The sequence below is a fragment of the Lithobates pipiens genome, unplaced genomic scaffold (assembly GCF_037356315.1).
Source record: "Lithobates pipiens isolate NorthernLeopardFrog02 unplaced genomic scaffold, aLitPip1_a1.2 Scaffold_28, whole genome shotgun sequence".
Lineage (NCBI taxonomy): Eukaryota > Metazoa > Chordata > Amphibia > Anura > Ranidae > Lithobates > Lithobates pipiens.
The window spans coordinates 138387123-138401773 of record NW_027507789.1 but is presented as its reverse complement, the minus strand read 5'-3'; the positions used below and the strand labels follow the sequence as shown (position 1 = coordinate 138401773).

At 43.2% G+C, this 14651-nt stretch overlaps 1 protein-coding gene and 1 long non-coding RNA gene across 4 annotated transcripts in view; one reads left to right on the top strand and one right to left on the bottom strand.

The window, feature by feature from the left end:
• LOC143935613 (uncharacterized) overlaps window positions 1–14651 on the bottom strand; it is a 72765-nt gene that overhangs the window by 35451 nt on the left and 22663 nt on the right. The gene's annotated exons all lie outside the window — the stretch shown is intronic.
• Window positions 1–14651, top strand: part of LLGL2 (LLGL scribble cell polarity complex component 2) — a 205157-nt gene that overhangs the window by 181673 nt on the left and 8833 nt on the right. For all 3 annotated transcript variants that reach the window (XM_077459604.1, XM_077459602.1, XM_077459603.1), the window contains 2 exons: window positions 4326–4376; window positions 4821–4863. In XM_077459604.1, coding sequence (XP_077315730.1) covers window positions 4326–4376; window positions 4821–4863 — 94 coding nt within the window. The remainder of the gene's footprint in view (window positions 1–4325; window positions 4377–4820; window positions 4864–14651) is intronic.

The following is a 14651-nucleotide window of genomic DNA, read 5'->3' as shown; positions in this document are numbered from 1 at the left end:
GGAAATAAGGAGACTTCTTTCCATACTTTGGACGTCAGGAGGACTCTGCTGAGTTATTTAGAAAGGACGGAGTCCTTCAGGCGTTCAGATTCACTATTTGTACTCTTCTCAGGAAGAAAAAAGGGTTTTCAGGCTTCTAAAGTTACTTTAGCTAGATGGCTGAAATTAGCTATCTCGGAGGCATATTCCCAGGCAGGGTTATCTCCTCCAGCAAGAATTTGTGCACACTCAACCAGAGCTCTGGCGTCTACGTGGGCAGAGAGAGCTGGTGCCACCCCTGAGCAGATCTGCAAGGCGGCGACATGGTCGAGTTTTCACACATTTGTGAAACATTATAGACTGGATCTCACTTCTGCCAGCGATCAGGCGTTTGGCAGAAAGGTCCTGCAAGCTGTTGTCCCGCCCTAAGGGGTAAGTCTCTGTTATCCTCTCAGGTGCTGTCCTGAAAGACGCCTTGGGAAAGACCAAGTTAGACTTACCGGTAACTTGTTTTCCAGAAGTCTTTCAGGACAGCAAGCATCCCGCCCTATGGTATTATATTATGCTACGCTGTGACTAACGTATGTGTTTATGTGTTCCAGCCGGGGCCGGAGGTTCTCTTCTACAACTGATGTGTGGTAGGGAGGCGCCTCCCTTTAAAGTCTGGAGGAAGAAGGTGTTTCCTAACGAGGAGGGTGGAGTCGCTATCTCTCAGGTGCTGTCCTGAAAGACTTCTGGAAAACAAGTTACCGGTAAGTCTAACTTGGTCTTTCTTGGAGTACATCATAGAACACAGAGCTCCCGCCCCTCTGTTTTATGGGGTGAGAGTATATTACTTGTATTGCTTGGCTACAAAAACTGAGTGCTCCTGGAAGGAGGAGGGGTTATATAGGGGAGTTAACTTCCTGTATTGGTTATTTATTAACTACTTTTTAACCACTTCCTGACCGGCGCACAACTATGTACATCGCCAAAATGGCGTGCAGGTACGTCCATTTGTATTTGCCGCCCTGCCATCGCGGGCGTGCCGGTCGGGACCCCCGGCATACCCGCGATCGTCTTGCGGGGAGGCTGAACCAATCAATCGCTTATTGCGAATTTTATTATTTTATTTTTTTTAGATATTTTGGGGGATATTTATTATAGCAAAAAGTAAAAAATAATGCTTTTTTTTTTTTCAAAATTGTCGCTCTTTTTATGTTTATAGCGCAAACAATAAAAACCGCAGGGGTGATCAAATGCCACCAAAAGAAAGCTCTTTGTGGGGAAAAAAGGGCGTCAGTTTTGTTTGGGAGCCACGCCGCATGACCGCGCAGTTGTTAGTTAAAGCGACGCTGTGCCGAATCGCAAAAAGTGGTCTGGTCTTAAGCCAGCAAAATGGTCCGGTCTGAAAGTGGTTAAACACATACAGCGGTGGCCACTTAATGGATTATAGCTCTGCATTTATTACAAAAGCTATTTTGACAAAAACGCTCGGCACACTCTTCTGGGAGGCGCGGGCAAAGTCAGGATGTCACCCGACATCGATTTTTTTTCAGGTCGCATGCATCGATGCCGTATCGGGGACACCTGAATCGCTATGCAGCGATTAAATTCCACACCCCTAATATATATATTCTATACATTTTAACCCTTTCCCGCCGAGCGTACGCAGATCTGCGTACTCGGCTTCCTGCAGGCATCATCCCGGTACCGTTTTCTTCAGCAGGCGATTGGCTTTCCAGCCATAACAACCGATGCGGCTAAAAGCCGCTCGGCTGTTATGCCGGAGGAGCGGGAGGGAACATCCCCCCCCCCCCCCCTCCCGCTGCTGTTACCGGTGCTCCCGTTCGATCGGGAGCACCGATTCAAGTTGCGCTGCCTCCGGCCACTGGGGAGGAACTGGAACGAAGCCGTAATCGGCTTCGTTCCAGTCTCCTCATAGTAAACACGGAAGCGACGTCATGACGTCACTTCCCGTTTACTCGGCTGCCAATGGCGCCGGTTTTAAAAAAATATACGGTATTCAGAATCGCCGTTTTCGGCGATCTGAATACATTGAAGTGTAAAGGAGGGGTGGGGGGTCTTTTAGACCCCCGATCCCTCCATAAAGAGTACCTGTCACCACCTATTACTGTGAAAAGGGATGTTTACATTCTTTGTGACAGCAATAAAAGTGATCAAAATTTTTTTTTTTTTTTTTAAAACAATTTAGTCATTTTAAAATAAAATAAAAAAAATAAAAACATTTTTTAAAGCGCCCGCCGTCCCCGCGAGCTCGCGAAGCAAAGAAAACGCATACGGAAGTCGCACCCGCGTATGTAAACGGTGTTCAAATCACACGTGAGGTATCGCCGTGATCGTCAGAGCAAGAGCAATAATTCTAGCACTAGACCTCCTCTGTAACGCTAACCTGGTAACCGTAAAAACATTTTTTAAAGCGTCGCCTATTGAGATTTTTAGGTACCGTACTTTGTCGTCAATCCACAAGTGCGTGCGATTATAAAGTGTGACATGTTTGGTATCTACTCGGCGTAACATTATCTTTCACATTTTGCAAAAAAAAATTTTTTTTTATTCATGAAAGTGTCCCTTTTCCCAAAAAGTTGCGTTTAAAACACCGCTGCGCAAATACCGTGTGACATAAAATATTGCAACAATCGCCGTTTTATTCTCTAGAGTCTCTGCTAAAAAAATATATATGTTTGGGGGTTCCAAGTAATTTACAAGTTAAAATCCATATTTTTTGCTAGAAAACACCAAATGCCGAAAATAGGCTTAGTCATGAAAGGGTTAATGTGGCTTACGAGGATTATGGCTGAAGATATCAACCATAACCCGGTGACTTCTTTCTTGTGGCTGGCTATCTCATGAAACCGTTCCAAAGCAGCGGGAGGGGACGTCTGTTCGCCTGAGAAACAATCCGACGGTGCAGCTGGCTGGGTAAATAGATACTCTTTGATCGACTCTATGGCCTTGGAGGATTGGAGCAATGTCAGGATGTCATGTCCGGCCTTGTCTGCAAGTAAATTTTGTTATTTTTTTTTTTAAAGCAAAAGTGCAAAAAAATCCTTCTTTTTTAATCTTTTTGCTTTTAAAGGTAAAGAAGGGATTTGGGATATTTTTGACCCCCGGGTCTCTCCAAAGGAGCATCTATCCTCATTTCTATTACAGAGGATGTGTACATTACTTGTAATGGGAATAAAAGTGATAAAAAAAATTAAAGAGACAGTTTAAAAAATACAAAAAATTTGGGTAAAGTGTGTGTTTGTGTTTTTTCTTTTTTTTTTTTTTACCACTTAAGGACGGTAAGAATTTACCTCCTTAATGACCAGGCCATTTTTTGCGATACGGCACTGCGTCGCTTTAACTGACAATTGTGCGATGCTGTACCCAAACATAATTGACGTCCTACTTGCGACATTGCGGCGGACAGATCGGACACTTTTGACACTTTATTTTTTTTGAGACCAGTGACATTTATACAGCGATCAGTGCTATAAAAATGCACTGATTACTGTATAAATGTCACTGGCAGGGAAGGGGTTAACACCAAGGCGATCAAAGGGTTACATACATGTGTTCCCTAAGAGGGGTTTCTAACTATGGGGGATGGGGTAACTGGAGGAGCGAGATCGCTGTTCCTAATCACTAGGAACAAATAACTCTCGGCACCCTTGTCATTGTGTTTACACTGGCTGATCCCCGTGTTCTGCCTCTCTGCAGAGCAATAACGGTTTGCCTGCTGACATCGTGCCCACTGGCCACGCTTGCGGCCTGCTGTATCACATGAACGACATACAATGATGGCGATTTTGTATAATCGAGCCAACCTGATGCAGTACAACTGCAGCGGCTGGTGTTTAACCACTTAAAGTGTATTTCTTTCAAAAACATTTTGTTTGCGAAATTGCTGCACAAATACCACGTGACAGAATAAGAAATTGCCAAGATCGCCATTTTATTTTTGTGGTCTCAGCTAAAAAAAGTATGTTTAGGGGTTAGAAGTAGGTTTCTAGCAAATGCTGATTTAGGCTTGTAAACAAAAAAAACATGAAAAAGCCTGGTCGGCAAGTGGTTAAATAGACATAAGCAGAATTTATAGCTTTCAAACAATGTCAGCTGTGTCTTCAGAGGGTAAGAAAAAGACTATAAAATATGAGATGAATCGTAGTCCATCTTGGCCACACATTGTTTGATGAGAGAGCGCTTTTAGCAGACATTACATTGTTAAATACATGTAACATAGCAAATAATACGATCTACGTACATTAGACAAAATGAAATGCATTTTTCAATCGAACACACTGTTTTGTGCAGGCTATTATGTTAAACTTGTTTAGTAAATAACTTTTCTTGCTTGTCAGAACACAGGGTCAGAGGGCCGCTGATGGAACATGCATTGCTGAATGATGAGAGTAAGTATCTTCCATATGACAGATTTGTAGGTGTCCCAGGGCCCCATTATTCCTGGGTGTCTAAAGCTGCTTAAGATCAGATGGTCAGAGCTGTGCTCCATGTATAGCCTTAAAGAAACTTTTGTGAAAAGACTTCTGCTAGACTTTAAAGGAGAAGTAATGGCCACAAGAACTATATGCTTGCTCCATGGAAACCGTTCTAGGTATCAACATTTTGACACTAGAATCATAATTGGATGAATTTGCATTGGGGGTGTACAATACAGTTTTTGGATTTGTGTTGGTGTAGATTTAGTATTTCATATACACTGATGTTCCTTGGGTGGTCCAGGAGTTGACCTTGTTGCTGACCGCTTGTCTCTCACACCCAGCTTTACTGTAACTGTAGATCGTGCATGCCAGGTAGTTATAGAAGCATATGCACTGACTTTGTTCTCTTTGCAGAGACTCTAAAAGAGATCCAGAGTACTCTGGAAGGTTCAAGAACGTAAGTAGCCAGTATATACATTATGTGTGTGACATTTGAATTAAAATGTTTAGCTTAATCGTAAAATAAAGGACACAAGTAAAGTATTTATAGGCCCGGACAATACTCAACCTCAAGAGTTATGATGCTTACCTTGCACCAGAGCAGGAACAGATTTTAACACTGGTCTCTGCATCTGGTTTTAGCTCTCTCGGGCACTCAACAAGCAGCCTTCCGGACAAAAGCAGAATTTTCTGCATCTGTCACAATTCCTCTGACAATATCTAATGGCTTTAATAAACGGTTCTGCAGATAGAAAGTTTGAGATGCTCCTAAAAGTTATCTTTACTCTTTCAGGCCCAACCCTGCAACCAGCTCTTGCTGCAATTTCAGTATGGCAAACTGGACTAGGGGAGTACACAAGCAACATGATTAGGGCTGTTCCGATACCAGTATCAGATTCGGTGCCAATACCAAGTATTTTCAATAGTGCTTGTGAAAATGCTCCTGATACCAAAACCAATACTTTGCGGTGCAATTTGCGTCCATACAAAATGGAATGGGTGCATATCGCACTCAAAGAATTGCATGCAATGCAATTTCCTGTCCGAATCACATTTGGTCTCCTGCACTACTCCTGTGTCCCAGGCTAACAATACTTTGACAAGCCTGGGTTCACACAGGAGCGGTGGGGAAACCGCATCCAATTTGGACAGGAATTGCATGCAGTACTATGCAGTGCGATTTGCACCCATTTAGTTTGTATGGATGCAAATTGCACTGCAAAGTAATCGGTACTTGGTATCGACGAGTACTTTACCAAAAGTATCGGTACTTGCCGATTAAAAAAGAAAAAAATGGTATCTCTGCAACCCTTAAAGCATGGTCCTAGAATATAGGATCATGTTTAACAGAGCAGTTGCTGTCTGCTCTTCTCTCTTGTGTGAATACCCTAACAGGGGTCTAAAACTGGCAGCCCTCCAGCTGTTGCGAAACTACAAGTCCCATAATGCCTTTGCCTGTGGGAGTCATGCTTGCAATACCTCATGGGACTTGTGGTTTCGCAAAAGCTATAGTGCTGCCAGTTTGAGACCCCTTCCCTAGAACATATGATTAAGTGTAAAAGAATATCTGCGCTTAGTAAAAATTAAACAGCAGCTGAACACTATAATCCAGATATTGGGCACCAAGTCAAAATATGTAAATATAAAGTGCAGCGCTAAAAATACAATTCAAAATAATGCAAATGTGAATATAACCTATAATAACTCTAAAGTGCAGCTGTGCAAAAGTAGCTATGAGTATGTGCTAAATAATCCTTCAACAGTGCAAATGTGAAAAAGCTCATTAATGGCTGGAATTTAATGAAAAAGATCCCACGTGAGATATGAAGCCTGGATCAAATGCTTGACTGTGTGACACCCGTCACCATAGTGAGGTAAAAGGCTTACCAGAAAGCCAGCGACCACCTTTTTTCAGGTTTGTCTTTTTTTTTTTTAAGATGAATTCAGTAATCCTCCTACCTCGATGGATATTAATTTTGCAGGCCTGACACTTCCCGCCTAAGTAATACCCCTTTGTCGCAGAAGAAAGTGGGTCTAGTGGGCGGGTCAGGAACATTAGATGCTATTGTGTTCCTTAAATTAGAAGTGCCCCTAAAGATAACACTGGGTTTATCAGACAATAAAGGGCCTAAAACCTGATCATTCTTAATAATCGGCCAATGCCTTTTAATAATTCTCTTAATAGCCCATGTGGGCTAGAGAATGTTGTGAAAAAGGCCAAACTGTAATCATCGGTATCATTCTCTTGGGGGGGATTTATCGCCCAACAGTTCCTGACGATCTCTATTACAAACTTCTACAATAAGGGAATCTAGAGCCTTACTATCGTATTGTTTGGCTATAAACAGACACAGAAACCTGCTTTAGTCAGCTAAAGGACATCTGCACTTCCTGGTAATTGGTAATATCTGGTCTGGTCTGATCATCGCCCGGTGTCTGTGGAGGCTACTGGTGGGAGACACTCATGATGTCCGGACATCCTTTCATGGGATCCCTGATCCAACAAGCGCTTTGTGACCCCCCTCCCCCCTGAATTAGGGTGGTCGCTGGCTTTCTGGTAAGCCTTTTTCCTCACTATGGTGACTGGTATCACTCAGTCAAGCATTTGGTCCAGGCTTCATATCTCACGTGGGATCTTTTTCATTAAATTCCAGCCACTAATGAAGTTTTTCACATTTGCATGATTTATTTAGCACTTTGTATGTTGTTGCACTTTATATGACGTGTGTATCTATGTATTGTGTTGGTCACATATGAAATCATTATTGTATACATACTTTTGCACATCTGCACCTATTTATATACTTGCATTATTTTGAATTGTATTTTTAGCTCTTCACTTTAAATTTTCACACTAGAACCTATGATGTCACACATTTGCAGAATGGCTTTAATTCCCATCACATATGCCGAGTCTAGTGTCTAAAAGATTGGGCAGCTGAAGTTGCCTGGGGAAAATGCCTTAGATGTTTGCCTTTTTTATAGGGGGGGGGGGGGCACTTGACCAATTCATCAGATGTCACAGGAAGAAAGGTTTTACTTTGACTGTGGAATATTTCATTACCCCCCCCCCCCGTTCAAACCCAGACTTTAGATTCAAAACCTAAGTTCAGCCTTTCCTTTTGGTGTAAGACTTGGAACACCAAGGCTTGGTGCAAGACTTGGGGTGGCTCTTATAGTTTTGTCACACTCTGGGTCACAGATGTCCCAGATCTGTGGGTTCCATCAGTGGTTTTAAAATCTTAAAACCTTGGATTGCAATCATAATTTGTTCCAGAAACATGCTTTATAATCCAAAGCATTTGTATAGCAAAGCGAATTTCCCCATAAGAAATAATGGAAACTCAGATGATTAGTTTCACAACCATTTTATAGGTCTTTCAGTTTATAGTCCATATAGAAAGATTCTAGCAATGTGATAAGTTGTGTAACTATAAAATGTCCTAATGGCAGCCACCACAAGGGGATTAGAAGCAAAATCCAGCAGGAACTAGAGAGTATAAAAGAGGCGAGGTGCCTTTAAGTGTAGCAATATGGTTACATTTAATGAAGGATGGTCTGTTTACCCCGGATGTCTGCATACTTAGATGTGCCTGTTTTAATCAACCATGTGAGTTGCTAAAAGTTGTACCTTTATTAAATGTAACCATATTACTACACTTGGAGGCACCTCTCTTCTCGTTTATACCCAGTTGTGATATGATACTACTTGTATATAAAGACATTGCTTGTTAATCAAGCCAAAATGTATTTAAAAGTGTTGCTTGTCTTGCAAAACGCTCTCTAAGCAAGTTACTCTCAAACCAAGGTTTTACTGTACAAGTTCAAGGCTTTACCCCCTCACCGCTTTCTTCTCTCAAATTTAACCAAAAACTGTCAAAGGACATTAAGATTTGCACAATGCCCTGAACCATCGCTTGTCTCAGGGAGTAGTTATGCTAGTACAAAACAGGTTCATGGTACCAAAGCCTAACTATAGATATTTGTCCTATTATGGGCTTAATGCGGTAGTAAACTGTTTTTTTATTTATTTTTTTTAACATGAAAGGCTGTCAAATTATGCTAGTATGCATTATATACTAGTACGTTACGTGAAACTTTCCTGAAAACCTGTCACAACCGAAGGCGCTTCATCTTCACCCGGTTTTCTTACCGCGATGACGTCACTCCCGCGCATGCATGCAGGTGCCACTGTTAACTGCATAGGGCTTACAGGACTCTAAAGGAACGGCACGGTAATGTCACCGGCTGCATGTACAGTAAATATCTCCAAAACTGCATGTTTAGATTTACAGTACCTATAGGTGAGCCTTATTATAGGCTTACCTATAGGCAAAATGCATGCATGGGCATTTTATTTTATTTATTTAAAGGTGAACTTATCCTTTAAAATGCCTTCAAATTCCAAATTATTTGCATGGAATTCACTAGGTCAATTATCGCCTTTCTGGGACAAGAGGAATACCTGGAGTCTGTAGACAATCAAGATGCTTATCTGCATATTTCCATTTATCCATGTCAACTTTCTATGCCCTGCAGTGGTAGACAATCATTTCCAGTGAATCCAGGGTATTCAAAAAGATTCTAGCAGTCTTGCTCTTAAGGCTCACGTTACAGGTTATCTAGACCACCAGCTCCTAAAAGACTCATCTCCTTTCCAGCTGTCTGCAAATGTCCACAGGGCATGTCAGATGCTCCAGGCTTTTGACTGGGTGATCAATTTTCAGATGTCTACGCTCCAGCCTTCTCTTTGCCTAGGAAAATTGGGTCTGGTCCTGGAAATATTCCAATCAAGGAAAATTCCCTCACTCAGAGCTTATGGTCAGGAGCTAAGGTCAAAGATATCCCACAACGAGATTCTCCATGCACAACATCTTTTCAACCTGGAGCAAGCATGCTCCCTCTTTTGATCTACCCCTGGTACTATGCAGCCAAACAAGGAATTCCCTAACTTGGTGGATCTCCAACTCTGCCTTAACAATAGGGATGTATTTCCTTCCTAATCACTGGAAAGTGTGTACCAGTCCCTCGAAATCCTGAAGTTCACAGCATTAGTGGTAATTCACTGTCCAGCCATCTCTGTAGTGCACAGCTCAGGAGTAGACAGCTGGAAAGCGGTCTACCTCAGTTGTCACTGCCTAGATCAAGGGGAGTGGGGCCTACACCCAGACATCTTCAATCTGATTTGTCAAATGTAGGCTTTCTATCCTCCAGATTCAAGAACAAACCACTGAAGTTTGTGGCCAGGACCAAGGCTTCTATAGTGCTGACTTTGGATGCCTTGATAATTACCTGGTCTCGATTCAGGCTAATTATGTCTTTCCCCTAGTGTGTGAATTCTGCCTTGTCTACTCATAGTTGCATAGTAAGGTTGAATAAAGACACCAGTCCATCCAGTTCAACCTGAGTGAGTGTCTACAATTGTCCCTATTCCTGTACATTGTACACTCACATCAGTCCCTACTCTCAAGGAGCCCACAATCCAAGGTCCCCATTCATATACTAGGGGCAATTTTGGACAGAAGCCAATTAACCTACCTGCATATCTTTGGAGTGTGGGAGGAAACGGGAGTACCCGGGGGAAACCCACGCAGGCACAGGGAGAACATGCAAACTCCAGGCAGGTAGTGTCATGGTTGGGATTCGAACCAGCGACCCTTTTTTACTGCTAGGTGAGAGTACCATTCACTACACCACTGTCCCGCCATGAGTAAGAGGGAAAGACTGTGTGATTCTCATTACATTAAACTAGCCCAGAAGAGCCTGTTACACAAACCTATTCGGTCTTATGACTCAGGGCCCTCTATTCCATCCTGCTTCTCGGTCTCTTGCTTTACTGCATGGCTGTTATAGCCAAGGTCTTGCGACATAGAAGGGCCTCTCAGTATATTCCTACTTTGTGGAAAGCAAGAAAAAAACACCTCCAGAAAGATCTATTACACATAGAAATCCTTTATTGCCTGATGTGAACACATCCTAGAGATTACTTGAATTTTAGCCTTGTGCCTTCTGAAAGGTCAAGTTTTGGGCTTGTCCGTTTTGGTTGCTGCCACATCTCTTAGAAGTGATAGTTGGTGGCTCTTGTAAGTAGCCACTCTACAATCCTTTAGAATGACAAGGAAGTCCAAAGCAGTCTTTTCTTCCTTAGGGTGGTATTAGTCTTCCACCTCTGAGGACATAGTTCTACTATCCTTATGCCCTTCTCCAAAGCAACAAAAAGAAATCTCTCTTCCTTGCCTGGACAGTCAGTCATAAGACCCCTTTCACAGGGAGGCAGTTTTCAGGCGTTTTAGCTCTAGAAATAGCACCTGTAAAGTGCCTGAAAACTGCCTCCCATTCTCTGTAATGGGTGCTTTCGCACCCGGGTGGTGTGCTTGCTGGACGTTTGGAAAAGTCCTGCAAGCAGCATCTTTGGGGTGGATTGGGAGCACTGTATACAGCGCTCCCAAAATGCCCCTGCCCATTGCAATGAATGGGCAGCGATTCGGAAATGCCGCAACTTAGGAGTTTTTAACCCTTTTTGGGGTTAAAAGCACTCCGCTAGTGGCCGAAAAGCGACACAAAAGCGCTGCTTAAACTGCTCTAAAGCACCGCTAAAACGAGTGTCGATTTAGGGTGTACGGCGGGCGTTTTCAGCCAAGTCAACATTCCTCTTAGTGTAATTGGATTAATTTTGCACTTGCACAGTAAAGAAATGGAATAGAACAAAGTGCGGTCATTTGACCTGTACCAACCTATCAGAAAATTTTTGTAAGATCGACTTTTTGCTGTTGACACTTTGTAGACATTCTATACTAGTAAGTTAGTCACTGTGGCATTGCCTCAGCGCTTGCCCTGTCTATGAAGACTCGCCAACTGTTGAGTTGGTTAATCAGACTGAGCATTGGAAGCCACCCTGTAATTTGCACCACTGGACGCCTTTCTGATATTTTAGTACTGCCAGTTTTACTACAGAAATGGTTGAAACAGTTGGGACTGAGTTCTGAGCTCCTGTGGCCTATTCTGCAGATTGTATTATTTGCCCCGGGCTTTTGAGCCATCGGCTAAGACTCTGGCTCAAAGACCTTAAGTGATGAACTTAAACCCTGAGAAGTTGTATGCCGCGTACACACGAGCAGACTGTATGGCGTACTTAGTCCGTCATACAATCCGACGGACAGTCCGTCATACTTTCCACTGAACGGACTTGACCACACACGGATAGCCAAACAGTCCGAAAGCTTGCGCGATGACGTGTACAGCACGTACGACGGGACTAGAAATAGGAAGTCCAATACACAGCAAAGCACCTTTCCGCCGTGTAAATACTTTCTGAGCATGCGCCATTCTTAGTCCGTCGAACTAGCCTACTGATGAGCGGATTGTCCGCTGAAACCAAAGTACGACGGACAGAATTTCCAAAAATCCGAAATACTTAGTACGCCAGACTGCACGCTGAAAAAGTCCGCTGAAGCCCACACACGAGCGGACTGTCCGCTGAAAGTAGGCCATACAGTCCGCCCGTGTGTACGCGGCATTAGACTTCTGCATCTACATCTAAATTAACGCAGACTGTTTTGACTCGTATATTGATGCAGTGCATGCCACCCAGTTTTTGTTTGTTTTTTACTCCTAAGGCTGCAAATGGTACTGGTAGGAAAAAAAGGGCTGATCCTCTAGTTTCAAATACTGGAAAGACTTTCTAGATATTGGATCTCAAGGCCCAAAAATGTTTTCATTCTGGCAATGAAATTCTGCATGGAATCACAAAGTTTGTCATCTCTCTCCAACAGGGAAACTCTGGCCCCTGTGGATCAGGGGTGCATACTTTCATCTCCCCCTTCTTTCTTTCTTTTTTCTTTGCTGTGAGCACCCAGCACTTCCAGTTCACAAAGCTACTGGCCCCTTGTGCTCCCATTGCTACATTCTCAGGGCGTCCCCATTGTTGGATAACTGAGCAAGATTCTGTTGGAGGAAAAGTCAGAAGTTCTGGCCAACAATGTGGTTCAAACAGCTCAGACCTTCAGAGTCCTAAACCTTCTGATGATCTTGTTGGAAGTGACGTATCGCTTGCTATATCTGGGTCTTGGCCTAAACCTAGTTGAAGCCAAGAGTTTGAGATTTTTCCTGGGGGGGAAACCCCATGCTTAGACTTTTCACTTCTCAATGAGAGTTCTGGGACTGATGGTAGCCTCTTTCAAGGCTGTCCCATTTGCCTAGATCCACCTAAGACCCCTACAACTCCACATCCTGTCATCAGTTCATCTGTTGCTGAAGACCAGCTTGTCCCCGGCTTGGTGGCTTAGGAACCCTGTTTTGGCATGGGGGTCCTGATGTCTAGCAAGATACTCATGATAGATGCCAGCCCATGGGTCTGGAGAGCAGTCATGTACACCATGCCAGTGAAAAGGACTTGGACTTTGGAGGAATCCTGCCTCCCTAAAAAAAAAAACATTCTTAAACTTTGGCTAGTTTGGTTTATCCCTACAACACTGAACATCCAGACTGGGTGGTTATCATCTGATCGGGATTCAGATAAAACATCCGTTTTGCCATACATCAGCTCTTGGAGAGGAACCACAAGCCTTGCCACACCATGAGCTTAAGGATTACTGTATGTCCTGAGCAGAACTGCATGTTCTAGACTTTTCTGTCATTTACATCTCAAAGGAGAACAATTTGGCAGGCAGACTTTCTCATGTTGATATGATCAGTCTCCTGGCTGATGCTCCATGGATTTGTCTAAATTTTCTGTCCTAGGCATTGGCTTACCATCCAGTTTTAGGGTCACTGGCTTTAATGGCATAGCTGTTGAAGCCTAGGTCTTGAGGGACAGAGGCATCTCTGAATCAGCAATTCCCATGTTGCTAAAAGATAGAAATTTGATTTCTTCCAAAAGTCTACCATTCAAAGTATACCGTACTTTACTTGGTGCACAGGAATAAACTTTCATCCCAGAAAGTTCTCCATGGGATGAATCCTGGCCTTTCTGTAAATGGGCCTGAATCCTGAATTGGCATTTGGTCTCTAGTACTGTCAAGGGATCCATTTTGGATCCCTTGATAACCGGTATCTTGTCACTCTTTTTAATAAGACTTTTTACAGGGTATTTTTTGTGGTTCCATGGGATCTGAATATGCGGTAGTTCTCCCAGCATTTGAAAAACTTCCTTTATAACCTATTGAGTGTCTCCTTTCCACTCTCACTCAGAAGGTTGCATTTTTTGTTGCCATCACCTCTGTGAGGCGTGTGTTTTGAGCTGGTGCCTTCCTCCTATAAAGTACCCTTTCTGGTCTTTACACCTGGACAACCTGGTGTCAAGGCCTGAAGCCTCCTCCCTAAGGTGGTTTTGACCTTTCATTCTAATCCGTACATTTTGTCCCTCTGTCCATATCATTGGAGATGAGCTCCATTGCCTGGTTGTAGTTCATTCTGTGCATGCCTACCTTGCAGCCACTGCTTTCATTAGAAATATTGACTTTGGTCCTTGTAAAGGGGAACCAGCTTTTTGATCAACCAGTTCTTCTTCATGGCTCAGACAGATCATAATTTGTGTATGGCCTTAAGGATCAGGTTCCACCCTTCCCTGTCAAGGAGCTCTACTAGATCTGTGAGTTTCTTGGGCTTTCAGCATCAGGTTACTATTTCCCAGATTTGCACAGCTACCACCCAGTCTTCTGTTTACATGTTCTTTAAGTTTTAACACTTGAATGCTCAGGCCCCATCTGGTGTTAGCTTCAGGTGTAAGGTCCTTCAGGAGGCTTTGAGCTGTAAGCACTCCCCAGGCCTGTTATTATTTTGTTGCTGCTGCCCACCCCTCAGTTTGACTGTGTTTAGACATCCCAATAGTCTCTGAATTCCTGTGTCCCTCAATGAATGAGATCAAAAGTGGGATTTTTGCACTTACCAGTTCATTGAAGGACACTGGTCCCACCCCTCTGTGTCTGATCATGCTCTTGGTACTGCTTTCCACAGAACGCAGGCATGCTTGGGAGTAGGGTTATTGGGGCTGGCCACTGTTGGTAGGAGCATAACCCAACAGTGTTTGAACTCCGTGTCCTTCAGTGAACTCAAAGTAATGGTCCAAAGATCAAATTTTTGGGGTTTTCTTGTGCCAGGTTTAATTACGGTTTCCGTGAAAAAATAGAAAATTTATAAACTGCACTCATTTTTATGCATTTTATGCCTATATGTAATGCTGACACATTAGTTCATATCACTGGAAGAAGCTTACAATTTAGGATGCTTTGTTCTTGCTTGAAAACA